General features: G+C 46.9%; 1 protein-coding gene across 6 annotated transcripts in view; it reads left to right on the top strand.

Annotated features, from left to right (window-relative positions):
• MYH10 (myosin heavy chain 10) overlaps positions 1-22,918 on the top strand; it is a 1,407,286-nt gene that overhangs the window by 843,091 nt on the left and 541,277 nt on the right. For all 6 annotated transcript variants that reach the window (XM_078654665.1, XM_078654664.1, XM_078654663.1 and 3 more), the window contains one exon: positions 22,438-22,644. In XM_078654665.1, coding sequence (XP_078510791.1) covers positions 22,438-22,644 — 207 coding nt within the window. The remainder of the gene's footprint in view (positions 1-22,437; positions 22,645-22,918) is intronic.

Below are 22,918 nucleotides of genomic sequence, written 5' to 3'. Positions count from 1 at the left end.
ACTCAAGGGCTACGGCCAAGTCCTTGGGCCTGTCGGCCCCGCGCCAGCAATCTGCTGCCTTTCGTCCCTTTCTTGGCCAAGGAAGGGGCGCCCCCACACGTCCTGCCAGCCACGGGCCGCAGACTACCATCCAGCACGGTGGCGGACTTGGTAACCGCCGTGGCTGTGCCCGGGGGCAACGGCGCGGCCAGTCCACATCCACCCCGCAGCATCCGCCTCAAAGCCCTCCTAGTCCGAGCTTTCAGGCCCACGAGACGCCAGGCGGGGACAGGGTTCGCCATCACCTCCTCCACTGGCGCGACATCACATCGGACAGGTGGGTGCTGCAAATCGTCCGAAGGGGCTACTCCCTCCCCTTCGAGGCAACCCCTCCAGCCATGCCACCGCAGTACCACCGCGTGTCGGGGGATCACTTGAATCTTCTGCGAGAGGAAGTTGCGCCCCTCTTGGCCAAGGGGGCCCTCCGAGCATGTTCCTGGGCCAGAAGTAGGGTGTGGTTGTTACTCCCACTACTTTCTGGTTCCCAAGAAGGGCAAAGGGGGCCTACGCCCTATCTTGGACCTGCGGAACGTCAACGGCTTCCTCCGGAAGGAGAGGTTCAAGATGCTGACACTGGCTCAGGTCTTAGCTGCCCTGGACCCAGCAGACTGGATGGTAGCGTTGGACTTGCAGGACGCTTATTTCCACATCCCCGTCCTGCCGGCCCACCGGCGCTACCTGCGGTTCACGGTAGGCTACGAGCACTTTCAGTTTACCGTGCTCCCCTCCGGCCTTACCAGCGCCCCAAGGGTGTTCACGAAAGTGATGGCGGTGGTCGCAGCTCATCTGCGCAGGTTAGGGGTTTCAGTCTTCCCCTACCTCGACGACTGGTTGTTGAAGGCGGGCTCGCCCCAGACAGTCGTCAGCCACCTCCATACTACGGCCGACCTCCTGCACCTGCTGGGGTTCTCCATCAATGTGCCGAAGTCACACCTGTGCCCCTCTCAGAAGCTCCTCTTCATCGGAGCGGTTCTAGACTCTGCGCAGTTTCGGGTTTATCCTCCCGAACAGTGGGTTTGGGATATTCAGGCTCTGATTCCGATCTTTCAGCCTTTATCCCGGGTCTCGGTCAGGTTGACACTGCGGCTTCTGGGGCTGATGGCCAGGTGGCGGATGCGGGCTCTGCAGTGGAACCTGAAGTTTCAGTGGGCCCAGCATCAGGGCAATTTGTCCGACCATGTCTTGATCTCGGAGGGCACTGCAAGACAGTTGCAGTGGTGGCTCACGGACTGGGATTGGGTCAGCGGCAGATCCCTCTCCCTACCCCAACCGGAGCACGTAGTTGTGACGGAAGCGTCCCTCCAGGGCTGGGGAGGCCACTTGGGAGAGGCGGAGATCAGAGGCCTCTGGTCTCCGGCGGAGGCCCGGCTCCACATCAACCTGTTGGAGCTACGGGCGATTCGTCTGGCACTGATGGCATTCCTCCCCTCTGTCCGGGGGAGTGTAGTGCAGGTGTTCACGGACAACACCACCGCCATGTGGTACTGCAACAAACAGGGCGGGGTGGGGTCGTGGACCCTTTGCCAGGAGGCTCTGCGCCTCTGGCAGTGGCTGGAACGCCAGGGCGTGACCCTGGTGGCTCAACACCTGGCAGGTTCTCTGAACGCCAGGGCGGACGAGCTCAGCCGTCGGTGCTTGATGGATCACGACTGGCGTCTGAACTCGGACGTGGCGCAAGGCATCTTTCAGCAATGGGGAGAACCTTGGTTAGATCTATTCGCCACCGAAGAGAACGCGCATTGTCATCTGTTCTGCGCGTTGGAATTTCCAAGGCGGCACTCGCTCGGAGACGCTTTTCGTCGCGAGTGGAGTTGCGGTCTGTTGTACGCCTTTCCGCCTATACCACTTCTGCCCAGAGTGCTGAAGAAGATCAAGCGCGACCGGGCCCAAGTCATCCTTGTGGCTCCGGACTGGGCGAGAAGGTACTGGTATCCAGAGCTACTCAGTATGTCAGTCGATCTCCCGGTTCGTCTGCCTCTTCAGGCAGACGAACAGCAGCAGGGGACGGTCCTCCACCCGAACCTGTCCAGTCTCCACCTCCATGCTTGGAGATTGAGCGGCGACAGTTGAGCCTCCTGAAGTCTGTAACGTCATTCTGGCAGCCAGGTGTCCCTCCACAAAGTCGGTATACGCCTGCAGGTGGAGCAGATTTGCTGCATGGTGCACAGCAAAGGCTGTGGATCCTCTTGCTGCCCCTCTTTCTGAGGTTCTTCTCTTCCTTCTTTCTCTTGCCCAGCAGGGCTCTGCTCTGGGCACTATCAAGGGCTACCTTTCTGCCCTTTCAGCCTTTCTCAGGCTACCTGATCAGCCTTCTTTGTTCAAGTCCCCTATTGTGAATAGATTTCTTAAGGGCATCACACACACGTTTCCTCCTGTTCCGTTTGTGATGCCTCAGTGGGACTTGAACCTGGTTCTTACATTTCTGATGTGCGCTCCCTTTGAGCCACTTCACAACTGTCCTCTTCGCCTTCTAACTTTGAAGACTGCTTTCCTGGTTGCCATCACCTCTGCCAGGAGAGTGAGTGAGCTCCAGGCCCTTTCTTGTACTCCACCTTTCCTTTCTGTCCATCCGGACAAAGTGGTGCTACATACCAAACCTTCTTTCCTGCCCAAGGTTGTCACGGCCTTCCACATCGGGCAGTCTATCACCTTGCCAACCTTCGTTCCGCCACCGCATCCCTCTAAAGAGGAAGAGCGGCTCCACCGTCAGGACCCAAAACGTGCGCTCTCATTTTATTTGGATCGCACACGCCAGTTCCGGGTGGATGACCAACTCTTTGTTGGTTACGTGGGCGCTAAGAAGGGGAAAGCGGTACACAAGAGGACCATCTCCCGGTGGATCATCTTTTGTATCCAGGCATGCTACTCCTTGGCTAGGAAGGAGCCCCCTGCTGGATAGCGGGCTCATTCTACCCGAGCCACGGCGACTACCACTGCTCTGGGCAGGGGTGTGCCCTTACAAGACATCTGTCAGGCAGCTATGTGGGCATCGCTGCACACGTTTGCAAGACACTACTGCCTGGACAGCCAAGTCCGGAGGGATGGCTTCTTTGGCCATTCCGTCCTCCAGGACTTTCTGGTGTGATTATTGGTTCGCAGACCCACCACCGGGGTTGGTATTGCTGGGGTATCTATTCTAAGGTAAGGAATCTAATACTAACGTGTCTCTTTCAGATGCACAAGTTACTACTTGTGTAACGATATATCTGTAAGAGACATTAGTTAGTATTAGATTCCTTACCGACCCACCCATCCTCCCCGTTCTGCGAACCAATATCTAGGGTTAGGGTTATCCCCTTTCAGGGCCCTAGTTTCAATGGCACCAGTGTTGGTTTTTAACATGGCTCTACGTTTCTGGCGCGGAAAAGCTGTGTCTAAGAACTGACGTCAGCACGAGGAGGCGGCGTCTAAGTACTCCGACGACGTCATCACGGCGCCCACGACGCCGACGACGGACGCGGAGCCCCAGACGACGCCTACCGACGCGCAAGGGTACTGCTACGCAAAAATTTCCGGATCCAGTCTGACGCCTGGGGATATTCTAAGGTAAGGAATCTAATACTAACTAATGTCTCTTACAGATATATCGTTACACAAGTAGTAACTTGTGCATCTGTTTAGGCCAGATCCTAAACAGAAAAAAGTCTATATTAATCCAAAAACTGGACATGTGGAAGCAATTCCTCATAAGAAAAGACCAGCAGACACACCACTTCCAACTGTGGTTCCTGCCAAAAAGGATTGTGCAACTTCTCCAATGCACCCTTTCTCTCCTTCACCTTCTTCCTCTCCTATCACTCCTTATATTGAGCCTATAACTTCTCCTGCTCAATCTCCTGCATCATCACACCACACTGACGAAGAGTATGACTTAGGTGGGGGGGATGATGTACCAGAGCCACATGCATACCCTTTAGATGAGGATGAAGATGTCAACCCAGAATATCCCAAAGAGGATGATGCATATAATTTTCCACCAAATAATGCACCAGACATCCCTGATCCTCAGTACTACCCAACAAAACCTTCCCCTCCAGAGGATAGTATTGGGTTCAATCATCTACTAAACAGAGCTGCACTTTACCACGGGGTTCCAATGCACTCTGATGCCATTGAGGAGGATTTCTTATTAGACACTTTTGAGCAGTCACAAAGGTCTACTCAAATACTACCTATGATCAAAGGGGTCATTAAACATGCTCCAGAGATTTATAAAGATCCAGTAAGGTGTAGGGTACTAAATCCCAGAATAGAGAAAAAGTATAGACCAGCACCAGCTGATCCAGTCTACATTAAGGGACATCTGCCATTAGACTCTAGTAGTGTCAAATGCACATAAAAGAGCCTATTCCCAGACTTCTGGTGACACACCCCCGCCTGACAAAGAATCAAAGATTATTGATGTGTCAGGGAAACGGATTGCTGCGCAAGCAACAAACATATGGCGCATAGCAAACACACCGGCCTTACACTCACGCTACAACAGGGCTTACTACGACCAACTAGAAATATTAATGGAACACCTACCAGATCAATACAAAGATCAGGCAGCAGAGCTTTTGCAAGAAGGCAAATTAAAATCTAATGCCTCAATTAAATGCGCACTAGATGTAGCTGACACAGCATCCAGAGCAGTTAACACTAGTGTTATCCTCAGACGTCATGCCTGGTTACGCATTTCAGGTTTGAAACCAGAAGTACAAACTACCATCCTGAACCAGCCCTTCAATCAGAACCAGTTGTTCGGGCCAGAAGTAGATAACACACTAGAGAAGATGAAGAAGGACACAGACACTGCTAAGTCTATGGGTGCATTACAATCCACCCAGACTAGAAGTTCTTTTCGTCGCTCCTCTTATAGAGGAGGCTCCAAGCAGACCGGCGCAGATAACACATCATCTTTTAAAACACATACACAAACCCCCTCTAATAAAGGTTACTTTAGAGGAGGGTACAGAGGCAACAATAATAAGGGAAGAGGTAGAGGTAATAACAACAACCGCTCCTCTTCCACTCCCAAACAGTGACTTCCCTCTGCCTCCCCTACAGCATTCCACTCCTGTGGGGGGCAGACTATCACAGTCCCTACCTGTCTGGAATTCCATCACAACAGACAAGTGGGTAAGACAAATTATCCAACATGGTTACTGCCTAGAACTCACAGCAACCCCCCCAAACATACCGCCCAGGCAGCGTCCAATGTCCACAGAACACATAACCCTGCTTCAACAGGAAGTTCTAGCACTTCTACAAAAAGATGCTATTCAAGTGGTCCCCTTACAGGAACAAGGAACAGGAGTCTACTCCCTGTATTTCCTAATACCCAAAAAGGACAGGACATTAAGACCGATTCTCGACCTCAGGCCCCTAAATCACTACATACAATCGGATCATTTTCACGTGATCACTTTACAACAAGTACTCCCATTGCTAGAACAGGGAGACTTTCTTACAACACTGGACCTAAAGGACGCCTATTTTCATGTTCCTATACATCCTGCGCACAGGAAGTATCTAAGATTTGTCATACAAGGACAACACTATCAGTTCAAAGTCCTTCCATTCGGGGTCACAACAGCACCACGAGTGTTTACAAAGTGCTTAGCAGTAGTAGCAGCACATCTCAGAAGACAACAAATACATGTCTTCCCTTACCTCAATGACTGGCTCATAAAAGCAAGATCGTTCAACCAGTGTGTACAACACACAAAACAAACAATACAAACATTGCACGACTTAGGGTTTACAATAAACTACACCAAGTCGCACCTACAGTCTTCGCACGTTCACCAATATCTAGGAGCTACCATAGACACATCGGCAGCTCTAGCGTATCACAGTCAAGCCAGGATTCAAAGCATTCAGAGCTTACTCTCCCTTTTTCAATGCCAGCACTCTCTTCAAGCCAGAGTGTTCATGAAACTAATAGGCATGATGGCGTCTTGCATCTTCATAGTTCCTCACGCAAGACTGCAAATGCGCCCACTACAAGAATGTCTAGCACAACAGTGGAATCAGGCTCAAGGTCAGCTCACAGACCTGGTGTTGGTGGACAGCCGTACATATCGCTCTCTGCAATGGTGGAACACCAAAAACTTGACAAAGGGACGGCCGTTCCTAGACCCTGTTCCACTAATAGTGCTCACAACAGATGCATCCCTCACAGAATGGGGAGCCCATCTCCTGCACTATACCACTCAAGGCCAATGGAACAGCCAACAAAAACTGTTCCACATCAATCATTTAGAGTTGCTAGCAATTTTCCTAGCACTCAAGACTTTTCAAGTACAAGTACAAAACAAAGCTGTTCTAATCCGGATGGACAATATGACAGCTATGTATTATATACAAAAACATGGGGGGCACACTCTCTGCAACTGTCCCAGCTTGCACAGAACATTTGGAGATGGGCCATCCCTCAAAACATACACCTGACTGTAGAACACCTTCCAGGAATTCACAATCAAATAGCAGATCTGTTGAGTCGTCAGTCACAACAGATTCACGAATGGGAGTTGCACCCACAGGTTCTCCAACCATTTTTCCAAAGGTGGGGGCAGCCACAAATAGATCTGATGCCACCCACGAAAACGCAAAATGCCCAACCTTCGCCGCCAGGTTTCCACACCCACGGTCGGAGGGGAATGCAATATGGATGAACTGGTCAGGCAGATTTGCGTACGCTTTTCCGCCTCTCCCACTCATTCCACTAGTAGTACGCAAGCTCAGACAACAGTCTCTCAAACTAATACTAGTGGCCCCCACATGGGCACGTCAGCCGTGGTTCACCACGCTACTAGATCTCTCAATGGTTCCACATCAGAAATTACGGCTCACGCCATCCCAGTTAACACAGAACCATGGAGAAATAAGGCACCCAGTACCAAGCCAACTAAATTTGGCGATCTGGCTTCTGAGGTCTTAGAGTTTGGCTACTTAAACTTATCACCAGACTGTATGAATATAATTAAAGAAGCTAGAAGACCCACCACTAGAGCATGTTATGCTGCTAAGTGGAAAAGATTTGCAATATACTGTAACAACAATCACATTGATCTATTGGATGTTTCCATCCAAAATATTATTTGCTACATTCTATACCTACAAAGGTCCAACTTTGCTTATTCTTCCATACGACTGCACCTAGCAGCAATTGCAGCCTATTTACAAAATAGACAGCATCTATCTCTCCTTAGAGTACCTGCGATAAAAGCATTTATGGAAGGATTAAAACGAATAATCCCACCTAGGTTACCACCTGCACCAGTATGGAACCTAAACGTGGTCCTTACAAGACTTATGGGTCTCCCTTTTGAGCGTTTACACAAGTGTGAACTGCAATTCCTAACATGGAAGACTGCCTTCCTTGTTGCCAACACCTCTCTCAGAAGAGTTAATGAAATACAAGCATTCACAATAGAAGAACCGTTTTTTCAGATACACCCTAACAAAGTGGTTCTTAGACCCAATCCAAAATTCCTGCCAAAAGTGATTACTCCTTTTCACCTTAACCAATCAGTAGAGTTACCAGTGTTTTTTCAAAAACCAGACTCTGTTGCGGAAATGGCTTTACACACCTTAGATGTTAGAAGAGCTCTTTTATACTACACAGACAGGACTAAATCCTTCAGAAAGACAAAACAACTATTTGTATCTTTCTCTTCCCCACACAAAGGCAATCCCATCTCTAAAGGAGGAATTGCCAGATGGATTGTAAAGTGTATTCAAATATGGTATCAAAAAGCTAAACGTACACTAACAGTTCCTCCTAGAGCGCAGTCCACTCGCAAACTAGGAGCCTCTATTGCTTTCTTAGGAAACATACCACTAGAGGACATATGTAAGGCAGCAACATGGTCTACCATATACACCTTCACTAAACACTATTGTGTTGACGTGCAAGCCAAGCAGCAAGCTGCAGTAGGCCAAGCGGTCCTTAAAACACTATTTCAGTATGCTGCAACGGATACAAGCGTCCACCGCTAGGGGAAACACTGCTGCACAATCGTTGCTAAGTGTACAATCTGCAGCTCATATGCCTCGAACGGAATATGCTACTTACCAGTATGCATCTGTTCTTGGCATGTAGAGCTGTAGAGTTGTACACGCCCTCCCGCCTCCCCGGGACTTGTATCCGTTCCAGTACTCATCTTACTTAGATGCACACGCATGGACATCCTTTCTCTTTACTTCTACTAACTCCATCATTTCCCATCATGGCGAAAAACAATCTGAGGCTGGAGTCGATGACCATGCGCAGTATTGTCCAAGGGAGGAGTCACCTATCTCGTGACTACAAAGACTTCTTCCAAGAAGACAACAACCTGCAATCATCCGAGCCCAACACCAGGTGGCGATCTATTGCTAAGTGTACAACTCTGCAGCTCTACATGCCAAGAACAGATGCATACTGGTAAGTAGCATATTCCTTCAGATGACTGCATTGGCTACAGGTTAGCCACCACTTTGGGAGATAACTGCTGTAAAGTCTCGGGAACATCCCCACGCCTAAGAAAGAAATTAAAACCCTAGGTTTCTGGCTGGAGCAGGACCTCTCCATGAAGACCCAGGCAGCAAAGACTGCTGGAACATGCTTTGGCCTCCTGCGGTCAATCCGTAAGATTCTCCCTCTCCTTCCCCCCCTATCCAGGAAACTATTGGTCCAAGGGCTTATATTAGCCAGGCTTGACTATGGGAACGCCGCTTACCTTGGAGCCCCTGAATTCACCCTGGCTAAGCTCCAACGTGCACAGAATGCCGCGGCGAGGCTCATTTTGAACCTCCCGCCTAGAGCCTCTACCAAACCGGCCCTCAAAGCTCTGCACTGGCTTCCTGTGCGCCAGCGTGTAGAGTTTAAGGCCCTGTGCACAACGCATAAACTTATAAACGGGGCTGGCCCGGCCACCCTTAAAGACATGGTCATCCCCTACAAAGCCCCCAGAAACCTTCGCTCTGACAGCGAACACCTGGCCATAGTTCCTAAATTCAAGAAGTCGCGCACCGGTGGCCGCCGCTTCTCGGTCAATGCCTCCTCAAAATGGAACGCTCTTCCTCTCAATCTGCGTCTGGAACCTCGTCTCCCCCTCTTTCGTAAAAAACTTAAAACCTTCCTTTTTCCCAAATAGTTCCCCCGGTCTCCTTCTCCAGGATTTCACAACTCGATAGCGCGGGGATGCCCTCGGGTCACCAGGCGCTTTACAAAACATAAAATAAATAATAAATAAATAAATAAATAAAGTCTATGATGTAGAATAGAAAAAGTATTAATCAACTTTATTTTTTTTTCAAGGCACAATCTATTACCCTGTCGCTTACAAATTTCTTACATCTAACTAAACATTGTGCTATAAAATACATGTCATAAGAACAATGCTAGATAGAAAGAAAATCAAATACATATTCATCAGACGTATATACAAAACATATATCGAGACAAAAAATCACATATAAATCACAATCACATATGTAGAACAATACATGTACACAATATATACAACATTTACAAAAAACCCTAAATATATCTAGAATAGATGTACACTCCTTATTCTGAGTAATACACTCTGAGGACGTCACCTATGCGTCTGAGGTATCACACCTCTTATCCTTTTTAGGTGTTGCGAACTGGGTTGCACTGCGAAGCAGTGCTGCGCAGCGCGAGGCATTTTGTAGTCGAACAACGGGGTTTTAGCACTTACCTAGGAATCGCACACGCTCTTGCGTGTGCGATTCCTTTTGTGCTACCCCACTGGCCTTTGCGTGCGTCTTTTTATAAAAGACTGCATCCAATTGGCCAAAGGCGGGTGCGTTGCTCCGCCCACGGCCAAATGGTGTCTATTACGCGCTTGGTGCGCGTAATAGAGACCAATAGGCCGTCACGTGGTTTCGGGCAAGCACATCTCCTGTGGCGCGAACACCACTCGCGGGATTGTTCATTATTCTTTTGGAATCCATTTCACGGGGCGAAGCAAGTAAACACTGACATCATGTTCTTTCTGCATTTCCCTATCCTTTTCTCTATATCTTTCTCGTTGTGTGTATATATTTTGTAATTGTTCGACTGTTGCTCGCTACATTGCCCAGTCGCCCGACTGTGCCCACGCTGTTATCTTCACTCGCGGGAGTGTCTGTCGTCATTTCCCTTCCTCTTGGTGGGCTTAACATGCACTTTAAATACGTTTTATTGGGAAATGATTAAGGGGAAATTCTTTTTAATATAGTCATTATTTACAGATCGCTACATTGCCCAGTGGCCCGACTATGGCCACGCTGTTATCTTCACTCGCGGGAGTGTCTGTGTCGTCATTTCCCTTCCCCTTGATGGGCTTAACATGCACTTTGGAAATTCTTTTTAATATAGTCATTATTTACAGAAGCAATATTTATTCGTCAGAAATAATCTTGATTATACAATATTGCTGGGAAAGATAGTGTAAGGCGTTCTTTTCAAACAGAAAGGACGTTTAATATTAACAAAAGTGCCGAATATGTTAGGTAAACAATAATAATAAAATCATAATAATAGTATATAAAAAAAAAATACCCTCATCGATAACAATAATAAAAGCTAGTGTTTGGTGACGAAGTGTACAATTATCCCGTATGGAAGGAATGTTTTACCGAAGGTACAGTGCAAAAAAAGCTCACCCCTGATGCGTGACGGGCACTCGACCTGTGAGGTGCCTGCCGCAGCCCTCTGTGCACACGACGGCCCCTGCTGACCACTGCGCGCAACCCTATCCGGGACCCGTACATCCATAGGGTGCCCCTACCTAGGCAGCGTACGGACGGAAAACAGCGCTTAGAAATACGACGGTCACATGGCAAACAGCGTTTTTTCCCTTTCACAAGGTGGCAGACACCTGAAACAGGCAGATAGCTATAGAGGCAGAGTGACAGACAGAGCTAGATAGAACGACAGAGAGATTCTTTTTGAGCCATGTAGTACAACGGAAAGAATATTGTGCAGAATGGCGGAAAGTAAAAAAAAAAAAGCCCTAGGAGCAGTCGGCTCTGGCTGCAAACTCCTTAGATCTTATGATACCAAGTAGCTTTGCCAATGCTTATATGACTTTGTATAAGGAGCCGATGCTTTAATTTGAGCCAGCAGTTTTTTGTGCTCGACACCGGCACATACTTGTCAGCACCAGCTCTTGTGACAGACCACCACATGTGGCGCTGTCTGAGATGTGCACAATCGTGTGTATTATGTCAAATGACATTGAAAATTAATAATACCAGCCTCTCCCACTATTAGAGGTTTGCGTGGTCTGAGCTTCCCCCTCGCCACAAAATGTCTGAGGCTTAAGGGTTCTGACAACAAAAAACAATATCTCTCCCTCAGCACAACAAGAGGTGATCGTCAAACCTGCAGAACTCGCCGATTCGAAACAGCCAGGACATTGACCTTATTTTTTCTGCTTCTTCTGAAACCCCGGGCCCGGGCTGCAACTCCATGTATGTCTGGGTGAGTGGCCGAGGGAGGGAGGTTTGTGGCTCTTTCTGCCTCCCTGAGCATCTAAACTTACTTCCATGTGTATGTTGTGCGGTGTACACAAGGGGCACATTCTTTTTTTATGTTGTTTGTGCTGTGAAATCCGTGCAGCCTCCATGTTACTGTAGTGTCTGTGTTTTGCATCTTTTTTGTGGTTCGCATTTTCTTACTTTTCTACTCCCTGCTGTGTTTACTTGTCTGTTGGTTTGTAGGGTGTGAAATACGCACACAGCCTTGCTGGTTTCTTATGACTTTTGGTCCGATGGTCTTATCTGTAATTGTCCCTGCAGATGCGTTTTGGGTGTGCTTTTGGCTGCGTCATGCCCACAGAGGAGACCTAGTTTTGCATCCATAGCCTGTTCTAGTGCAGGAAACACGAGCAGCCCCACACCAGGCCTTCAAAAGTCAAAATGAGTGCCTTTCTGAGTTTTTAGAGGGGTACTTTTTCTGAGCAAAAGGCATCCCTTCCCTCAAAGTGTTTCACTTGTAGAGGGATAAGTGTGTTTGTACTCCGTCAGTGTAAAATTTGTATTGCTCCTGCTCAATAGGCAGTTTTTGTTACTGCTCTGCATCTGTTTGTCCCACATGGACAGTCACCTCTCCCCCACATACCCACTTCCCCTCTCATCTTTCTCTCACACTCCCACACCCTCTACCCACGCTCATCTCGAAATACCACTGCCCTCTCTTATCCCTCCCTCACACAAACTGTCTCCTCTCTACTGCCTACTCACACATGCTACCTCCCCAAACCTCCTCACGCTGTGCTATAGGCCACCTCTCGCCTCCTCCCGGTGCCCCTTCCACTTGTCCCTCTATCTCTTGTACTCTTTCTCACACAACCCTCTTGCTCTCTCACACACTACTTCTGCCTCTCTCAAGTGGTTGACTCGTGTTTTCAATCAAAGTTTCTATACCATAACTTTTCAAACTTTCTGTCCCTCGACCCACTCTCTCCTCCTCTTCTTAAGGTGTCTTCTGCATACACAAAACTTCACTCATTATGCGTCAATGACCTGCTCTCACCTTCTTTCTATCTTTCTCATCTTTCTCATACATATTTCTGCTCCTCTGTCTCAAGTTCAATACCTGCTCCCTACACACTATCTATTCTCTGCAGCTCCCACCACTATCTATTCACCATGACATACAATTCCACTATACAAATACACTAGGCAACACACAAATATACAACTAACAATTCGAATACAAACTGCATATTTCCGCTCTAGTCCACAGCACATACATCCATTTAACTCCAAAACAAAACACACAGGTAAAAAACATTATAATTTACAACGCCAATAGCCCAACTCTCACAAATGCGAGACCTATTGCATTGCAAATGCTTGTTATATCTAGGCGCCCTTAATGTAAGGAAAAATTCAAAAATAATAAGACTCCTCCTAGTTTTGTCGACGCAGTCGCGTTTCAGCCATTCGTTTCTTGGTGCTTCATCAGGACAAGGGTATAGCTATATCTGGAGTTAAATCTTCCATCACAAAAAAGGTGGCACCATCCATCAAATATATCAAGGGTACACAAATACCCACCTCAGCTGGATCCAATGACTCTCTCAAATCCTGGGTTTAGGAGCCAGTCCACGTAATCACCTGGCGTCTCCCTGTTAGTCGGAGAACTTCCTCCACCTCGCTGTCTGCTTACGAGGTCCCCAGCCACAAAACGAACGTGTGGTCCAAGCTCAACTCGCTACACTTTCACAAATTACGTGTACCGGCTCCTAAACCCAGGATTTGAGAGAGTCATTGGATCCAGCCGAGGCGGGTATTTGTGTACCCTATATATATTTGATGGATGGTGCCTCCTTTTTAGGTCTCGCCTTTTCCATTCCGCAGGAATGGATTGGAGAGAATTCTAGTGGTCAAAATACTCGTCAAACTATGGCTTTTTCGGTGCGGTTTTCTTCGAGTTCACGTGGCCACAGGCACGCGCTTTTGGGCCATAACTTTTTTTTCACGAGCTTTTGTTGTTTTTCATTGGCTGTTCACTTTGTCCACGCCTCATTGAAGCTGCTCCCTCCGCCCACCTTCTCTCTGTCCTTCGCGTGCCTCATGCTTATCTCACCGTAGCACGACAACATTCAGACGTGCACTCTTTCCAAGCATACCCCCCCTGCCTTTAACTCGCGGAAACACGCACACTAAACACAAACAGCCCACAGACTCTCTCCCATTCACGCACGGCAACACGCACACGTCGACAACATTCAGACGTGCACTCTTTCCAAGCATACTCCCCCCTGCCTTTAACTCGCGAAAACACGCATACTAAACACAAACAGCCCACAGACTCTCTCCCATTCACGCACGGCAACACGCACACGTCGACAACATTCAGACGTGCACTCTTTCCAAGCATACCCCCCCTGCCTTTAACTCGCGGAAACACGCACACTAAACACAAACAGCCCACAGACTCTCTCCCATTCACGCACGGCAACACGCACACGTCGACAACATTCAGACGTGCACTCTTTCCAAGCATACTCCCCCCTGCCTTTAACTCGCGAAAACACGCATACTAAACACAAACAGCCCACAGACTCTCTCCCATTCACGCACGGCAACACGCACACGTCGACAACATTCAGACGTGCACTTTTTCCAAGCATACCCCCCTGCTTTTTACTTGCGGAAACATGCACACCAAACACAAACAGCCTACAGACTCTCTCCCATTCACGCACGACAACACGCACACGTCGACAACATTCAGACGTGAACTCTTTCCAAGCATCCCCCCCTGCTTTTCACTCGCGGAAACACGCACAACAAACACAAACAGCCTACAGACTCTCTCCCATTCACGCACGGCAACACGCACACCAAACACAAACAGCCCACAGGGAGCATAAGACCAGCACACGTGGTAGTAATAAACTATACAGAGTCCAGCCGCTGCGCACCAAATTCGATCTTTTGGGACTCACATGTAGCTTACGTTACGAGCAAGATGGCTACCGTCGTTCCTCCAGCCTATCAGTGCCACGCATCGAAAGCCCCTGTGTCCCTATTACCCAGAAGCCCTGCACCATAGAGAGACACAGGACAGCTGGCACTCTCCTAGATGTCCATGCTCTACAAATCGGGACACTAACGATAAATGTATTTTTGGTCAGAGGAGTTAAAACACCCTTTTGTGTCTGCAAATAAATCATCATTTTGGGACAGAAATAACAAGGAACACCAATCCATGCAGTTATTCAAGGACAGAGGTCTGAGGATAACTAGCACCAATAATAATAATCCACATTTGTATAGCGCACAATCACCCGTTAGGGTCTCTAGGCGCTGGGGGCCTTCGGGAAGATTAAGCAAGCTATTGCCCAGAGTCGCATGGTGCTGGGCTAACCTGCCGCCGGAGCCGGGGATCGAACCCTGATCCCCAGATTCCAGCGTCAGTCGCCCTGGCCGCGGCGCCACACCTCTTAAGACAGGTAATAGACTGTGACCGGCACAACTGCAAAAATTATTCACGCACGGCAACACGCACACGTCGACAACATTCAGACGTGCACTCTTTCCAAGCATACCCCCCCTGCCTTTAACTCGCGGAAACACGCACACTAAACATAAACAGCCCACAGACTCTCTCCCATTCACGCACAGCAACACGCGCACGTCGACAACATTCAGACGTGCACTCTTTCCAAGCATACCCCCCCTGCCTTTTACTCGTGGAAACACGCACACCAAACACAAACAGCCCATAGACTCTCTCTCTCCCATTCACGCACGGCAACACGCACACGTTGACAACATTCCGATGTGCACTCTTTCCAAGCATAACCCCCCCTGCCTTTCACTCGCGGAAACACTAACAAACTTCAACTAACAAAACACATTGACAAGTTTGATCTCCTCAACCCCCATCAATCAGGCTTCCGAGCGAAACACAGCACGGAAACGGCCATGACTCACATAATTGATGACGCCCACCAAATCCTTGATCGCAATGATTCATGCCTCCTCATCCTCCTCGACCTTTCCTCAGCTTTTGACACGGTCAAACATGAGAACCTCCTTGAGCTGCTAAACACTAGAATGGGTTTATCCGGGACTGTTCTCAAATGGTTTACTTCCTTCCTACATAACCGGTCTCAGAAGTTCAAGATCAACAATGTGTTGTCCTCGCCTGTGCCAGTCGACTTAGGCGTTTCACAAGGATCCTCCCTTTCACCCACACTGTTCAACCTCATCATGGAACCACTTGCCTCCTTGCTCCAAGCATCCAATGTACACTTCCATATGTATGCCGATGACACTCAACTCTACCTAAAGGTACTATCCCCGGATGATATCAAACTCCTGAATTACACTCTCACAAAGACCCAATCCTGGTTGGCCGACAACCACCTTAAACTAAATGCTCTGAAAACTGAGTTCCTTTTGATAGCACCCCCTGCGAAATCTACCACCATCCAACTTTGGCTCAACCACTTAACAGCACTCAATGTCCGGCCCACCATCCTGGACATCGCGAAATCCTTAGGTATCACACTGGACGCAAAGCTCAACATGCAACAGCACATTAGCAGAGCAACGAAAGGAGCTAATTTCCAAATCAACACATTGAGAAAGTTGAAACCCTTCCTCCCAGCCAAAGACTTCCAAAATGCAGTTCAAGCCCTAGTCATCCCCCGCATTGACTATGGAATTGTGACCCTCAGTGGTCTCCCTTTAGCAACAACTGCACCCCTAAGAGCCTCCTTGAACGCTGCCGCGAGACTCATTACGGGCTCAAGAAAACACTCTCATATAACCCCTGACTTGAAATCTCTGAAATGGCTGCCCTTTGAAGCCAGAATACAACTGAAAATTTCTTTGATGACACACGCGGCTGTACACCACAATGCACCTAACTACCTCACTCAAAACCTAACTATATCAGGAGGGTCGAGATCCAATAGAAGTTCAAAAAACTTACTCTTGAAACCTCGCAGATTCCGGAAGGAAAAAACATACAAACGCTCCTTCTCAGGAATGGCGCCAGGATCTGGAACGCACTCCCTCCCGAAACCAGGCTTATCTCCTCCACGGCCTTCTTTAAGAAAGAGGTGAAAGCCATCCTCATGGCTAAGTTCACCTGAACTTTAATGTCTGTTCCTCATTGACTTTCGTGCCGCTTGGGTATTACTGGTTTCATGATTGTCTAATGTCAAATAATGTCATATTTTGCATGATCTAGATTTGTTTATTCCTCTTTTTTGCCACAATTACATGATGGTCAGTCGATCCTTTTATGCTACTCACTAAATATCTATTATTAGACTATTCATGTTAGCCTACTGTATATCGAGGCCCCTTCCCCTTGCTCCCTGTAACTTTTAGATACTTATAGTATAAGTTCTCCTGATTTTTATCGTAGTTGTATGTAAGACTCAGTATCGTCTTTTATTTTCGCTTATCTGATTGTTTACTGACATTCTATTAGAACATGACTGCTCTCCGATCATGCTACTGAAGTTTATATTGCACCCAATATTATGTCGCGTCACCCTCATGCTATCGTCACCCCCTGTTTCTGTGAAGCGCTCTGATATCTGTAAAGATCTTGTTCGCGCTATATAAAACTCTGAATAAATGAATAAATAAATAAATAAACACGCACACCAAACACAAACAGCCCATAGACTCTCTCTCTCCCATTCACGCACGGCAACACGCACACGTCGACAACATTCCGACGTGCACTCTTTCCAAGCATACCCCCCCTGCCTTTCACTCACGGAAACACGCACACCAAACACAAACAGCCCACAGACTCCCTCCCATTCACACACGGCAACACGCACACCAAACACAAACAGCCCACAGACTCTCCCCCCCCTCCCAGACTCTCTCCTATTCACGCACGGCAACACCCACACCATAGCTTCTCTCTCATTCATTCATCTGCACGTTCCTGCCTTTCACTCGCGGAAACACGCACACCAAACTCAAACAGCCCACAGACTCTCTCTCCCACCCCCCCACACTCCGAGTCTCTCTCTCATTCACGCACGGCAACACGCACACCATAGCTTCTCTCTCATTCATCTGCACGTTCTCCCCCCCCTCCCAGACTCTCTCCCATTCACGCACGGCAACACGCACACCATAGCTTCTCACTCATTCATCTGCACGTTCTCCCACCCCCCTTCTACTTTTATGCCCGCTTTTCTCTCAAAACATTTTAAAACACAACCAACAGCCCCCAGACTCTTTCACATTCACGCACACCATCTGCTTCTTCCTTCTACCCTCTCTAAGGTCCAGCGCGCGCCTTTTGCTGAACCCACCCCCTTCCTCTGTAGCACGACAACATTCAGACGTGCACTCTTTCCAAGCATACCACTTCCTGCCTTTCAACTCGCTGCAACACGCACACGCACTTCTCTCTCATTCATCTGCCCGTTCCCCCCCCCCTTCTCTAGCACGACAACATTCAGCTGTAGTAATTAAGTACGGTAAAATTAGCAAAGCACCAAAAGACAAAGATTTTACGAATTTCCTTTGTTTTCCAACACTTTACATTATCTAACAATTCTAAAAAATTGAGAATATCTCTTTTTTGCAATTTTTAGGAGATACTTACTTAGGGTAAAAATACAAGGATACTGCAGTTGGTTAATCTCAGTTGTAAAGATTCTAATCTGTTGTCGGACATCCGCTGTGAAATGTAAATGTGGTGCGAAAATGCAGACCACTGCCTCTCTCACATCCAGCTGCACGTTCTTCTACTCCCCACACCCCCTCCCTCTCGTGCGCGCTCTACGCTCTCCTTTTTTTTTTCTCGAAACTCAAGTGAGGCCACAGACTTGCTACATAACTTGCGTTCTATTTCTAAATTTTAAAGTGACAGAAGACTTACTCTGGCCTCTGCAACACAGCCTTATTACTTAACACTAGTAAGTCACGTAAATACAAAAGATGTGGCATTACAATTGCTATAAGTGTCACATTTGCTAAAGTTAAAAGTATTGGCATTGTAAATCACAAAACATAAATATAAAATGTCATTTACAAAACCAATAGCTCCAACTTTCCTACTGCGAGACCTATTGGCAACGCCAGTGCTTGTTTGTGATTGAAGATTTAACTCCAGATATATCTATAGCCTTGTCCTGATGAAGCCACAAGAAATGAATGGCTGAAACGCGACTGCGTCTACAAAACTAGGAGGAGTCTTACTATTTTTTTATTTTTCCTTATAGTAAGGGCGCCTAGAGATAAAAAGGATAAGAGGTGTGATACCTCAGGCGCATAGGTGACGTCCTCAGAGTGCATTACTCGGAATAAGGAATATACATCTATTCTAGTTATATATAGGGATTTTTGTAAATGTTGTATATATTGTGTACATGTATTGTTCTACATATGTGATTGTGATTTATATGTGACTTTTTGTCTCTAAATATGTTTTGTATATACTACGTCTGACGTATATGTATTTGATTTTCTTTGTATCTAGCACCGTCCTATGACATGTGTATTTTATAGAACTATGTTTAGTTAGATGTAAGAAATTTGTCTAAATATGTTTTGTATATACTACGTCTGACGTATATGTATTTGATTTTCTTTGTATCTAGCACCGTCCTATGACATGTGTATTTTATAGAACTATGTTTAGTTAGATGTAAGAAATTTGTAAACAACAGGGTAATTGATTGTGCCTTGTACAAAAATAAAAAAGTTGATTGATCTCTCCGTACTTTTTCTATTATACATCTTTGATGTTCGATGCCCAGGTATAGGTGGGTCATTTGGGCATACCCTCTTTATTGTTAATTGTATAGTCTATGCAAAGCATGTGATCTACAGCTCACATGCCTCGAACTGGAAATGCTACTTACACAGAATGCATCTGTCTTGGCATGTAGAGCTGTAGATTCACGTGCGCCCACCCACCTCCCCGGGTATCTATACATGTTGCAGTAATATCTTACTTAGATACATATATACATGGAGTTCTCTTACTACCCTTACAAACTCCATTATCACCTTCTGCGGCAAACAATCTAACAATGGAGCTGATGCCCATGCGCACTATCACCGAAAGGAGGAGTCACCTACCTCATGACTGGAAAAGACTTCTTCGAACAAAAACAAAGTGCAAACATCCGGACAAACACTAGATGGTGGGCTATGCAACGCATGTGAATCTGTCTACAGCTCTACATGCCAAGAACAGATGCATACTGGGTAAGTAGCATTTTCCTTCTCACTTTCCACCCTGGGGATGGGGTTTGGGGGCTTAGACCACTGGGCTGGCCCAGGGACTCTGACTCCCAGTCCCAAAGGAGGGAATCCTGAGCTTAGGCTTTGTGTGGACTATAGAAGCCTAAATACAGTCACAGACTGATGCACACCCCATACCCAGAGCTGATGAGCTCAATGATAGGTTGGGGACCGCTAAATATCTGAGCACCTTTGACCTGACATCAGGTTATTGACAGATAGCACTCATCCAAGGAGCAAAGGAGAGGTCTGCTTTTTCTACACTGGAGGCTAATTTCAATTTAATGTTATGCCCTGTGGGTTGGAAAAGGCACCTGCCACCTTCTAGAGATTGGTGAACAGTGTACTCTCAGGTCTGAAACAGTTTAGTGCTGCTTATCTCGATGACATACCTGTATTCAGTTCCACCTGGGAGGATCACCTGGTCCTTTTCAAGGAAGTGTTTCAGGTCCTGTAATAAGCAGGCCTGACTATCAAGGCAAGTTAGTGCCAAATAGGGCAAGGCTTCGTTGTGTTCCTGTTCTACGAAGTTGGTGGAGGCCATGTACAAGCTTTTATCTACAAAATCCAGACAATTCTAGTCTGGGAAGCTCCTAAGACTCATACTCAAGTCAGCGCCTTTATTTGGCCTAATTGAGTTCTACAGGAGCTTTGTAAAGGGTTATGGTACCATAGTGGCACCACTAACTGAACTTGCCTCTAAGAAACAGCCTGGAAAAGTCATCTGAACTGAGCAGTGTCAAAAGGCTTTTCACAACCGCAAGCAAGCTCTGGGCTCTGAAGTCACCTGACTTCAGTAAGGAATTCATTGTTCAGGCAGATGCCGCTGAACATGAGCTTGGGGCAGTGTTGTCACAAGTGAATGATATGGGCCGGGAACAGACAGTTGCCTTTGTTAGCAGATGACTCCTTCTCAGAGAGCAGCATTGGAGTGCCATTGAGAGGGAAGCCTATGCTGTGATTCGGTCCCTGAAGAAGCTGAGACCCTACCTGTTCAGGACTCACTTCAGATGTCAGACTACCACATACCTCTCAGATGGCTGAAGCAAATGAGAGGAGAGAACCCCAAGTTGTTGACATCCCTACAGGGTATGGACTTTACAATGGACCTGGAACACAGACCTGGAACTGACCATGCTAATGTAGATGACCTTTCCAGATTCCTCCACTTGGATGAAAACGACCAGGATAAGAGTTAGTTGCTCATACCCTTTCTCCTGGATGGGGGCCATGTAAGGAAATGCTTCTTTTTGCATGTTCATCCTCACATTTTCAGACTTATTCTGCTGTTTCTCGACTCAGATAGCACGGAGGCCTCCTAGCCAGACCTCAGAGTATGTGCCCTGACCTTAAACTGTGTATACTTAATTGGCTTATATCCAATCAGCATACTCTAACTTGCCTGTAAGTCCTTAGTAGTTTGTACCTATGGGCTGTAAATTGGAGAGCCACCGCAGAGATTGCATCACTGGTTTTGTTAGGTATCATACAACTTGTTACATTATGCCCAAGTCAAAATTAATGTAACATTTGTAGTGTGCAACTTTTACAAAGTTGCCTCTTTGTTGCCCTAAATTCCCTGTGCCTGTTCATGACTGCACATGGGGTTCCTCCTTGAGATAGTGTTCTGTCCTACTTGGGAGATGTACAAACGGCTCACAGAAAAGATGACAATAGTAGCCTGCATTGGACAGAGGGGGTTACCTCTCCCTAGCAGGAAGCCACATGTGTCTTGGCCCAAAAGGCGAGCTTGAAAGGTGAAGCCACCTTTGAAGAGCAAATGGGTAAAATTTGGGAGAGGGCTGTCCTATTGTTGAGGTAGACAGCTGCAACTCAGGAAGAAGAGGGGAGATCAATTGTTAAACCATTTTTTCCAGGGGCGTGTAGCACCCTTTGGAAGCCACATTTCAGGTTTCTGATGGATAATTTACCTAACTGCAGATTGCTCTCTGCCCTCTCCCCACTCCGTTCTGCAAAGTGGCTGCTTTACCATCTAAATAGGTTCCAAGTTAGAAATCCACCCATTGGATCAGACAATTTGTTCTAAGCTCTGCTTCTGAGGGCACGGAAGGAGAAGAGTGCAAGAAATTGGCATCAGCACACAGGAGTTGAGTATATGTAGCACTAATGTGTCAGTTCCAGGGTGCTATGGATTAACCACAGACCCATATGGCTCCTCCTGTTGGTACGTGGGGGTATTACTGGAAGAATTCTCTAGTTCCAGTCTGGCGCCTGTAGATATCATAAAGGTGAGGAATCTGCAGTTAGAGTATGCACCAGAAAGAGCTTTACCAAAGGTAAGTAATTTGTTCATCAGTAACTCCCAGATTCTGCTGTAGTATGATAGAACTTACTCTATGAAATGCACATAGTAACACTAGGCTTAATACTTTGCTACTGGATTAGGGATCTGTGGGGTTTGATTATTTATGATTTACTTAATATTTAGGTTTTGTTTGAGCATTGGTTATGGTGGAATTTTTTTTAGCTATTTCATATGATTGATTTTTTCTTTGGCGTTCCCTTTGTGAGAAGGAGCTAGAATTATTGTAGTATCCTTGTATATATTCACACATTGCATGTTTGCTAGTCTGTGTGTTTTTTTCTGTTATGTAATTGTGGATTCTTAATTGAAATACCATCTTTTCTTTTCCCACCTTAAAGCTTATAGAGGAGAAGAACATTTTGGCTGAACAGCTGCAGGCAGAAACAGAGCTGTTTGCAGAAGCAGAAGAGATGAGAGCCCGCCTTGCAGCCAAAAAGCAAGAACTGGAGGAGATACTGCATGACCTAGAGTCCCGGGTTGAAGAGGAGGAAGAACGGAACCAAGGGCTGCAAAATGAAAAGAAAAAGATGCAGACCCATATTCAGGTTTGTTTTTAATTTGGGTTGATCTTTACACTTGCTTAACTATGTAAATACCAATCATGCAGGTGCTTTCTTGGAATTGTGAGCTAACAAATGGTAGCATCTAAATATAGCATTTGGTATTTTTGCAAGAATATCTGCCTGACTGCAGAAAAATGTATCTTAAGTGAAGCCTGTGTCTTGTGAGTTTAAGTGAACATAGTTAAGATTCGCAAGTCACACACTTGAAACCAGAACTAGACTTTGAAGAAACATAATTTGTAATATTCCAAACCTA

This window comes from Lissotriton helveticus, chromosome 7 (assembly GCF_964261635.1).
Source record: "Lissotriton helveticus chromosome 7, aLisHel1.1, whole genome shotgun sequence".
Lineage (NCBI taxonomy): Eukaryota > Metazoa > Chordata > Amphibia > Caudata > Salamandridae > Lissotriton > Lissotriton helveticus.
Note: the sequence above shows the minus strand (reverse complement) of the source record. Positions and strands in the feature narration are given on the sequence as shown.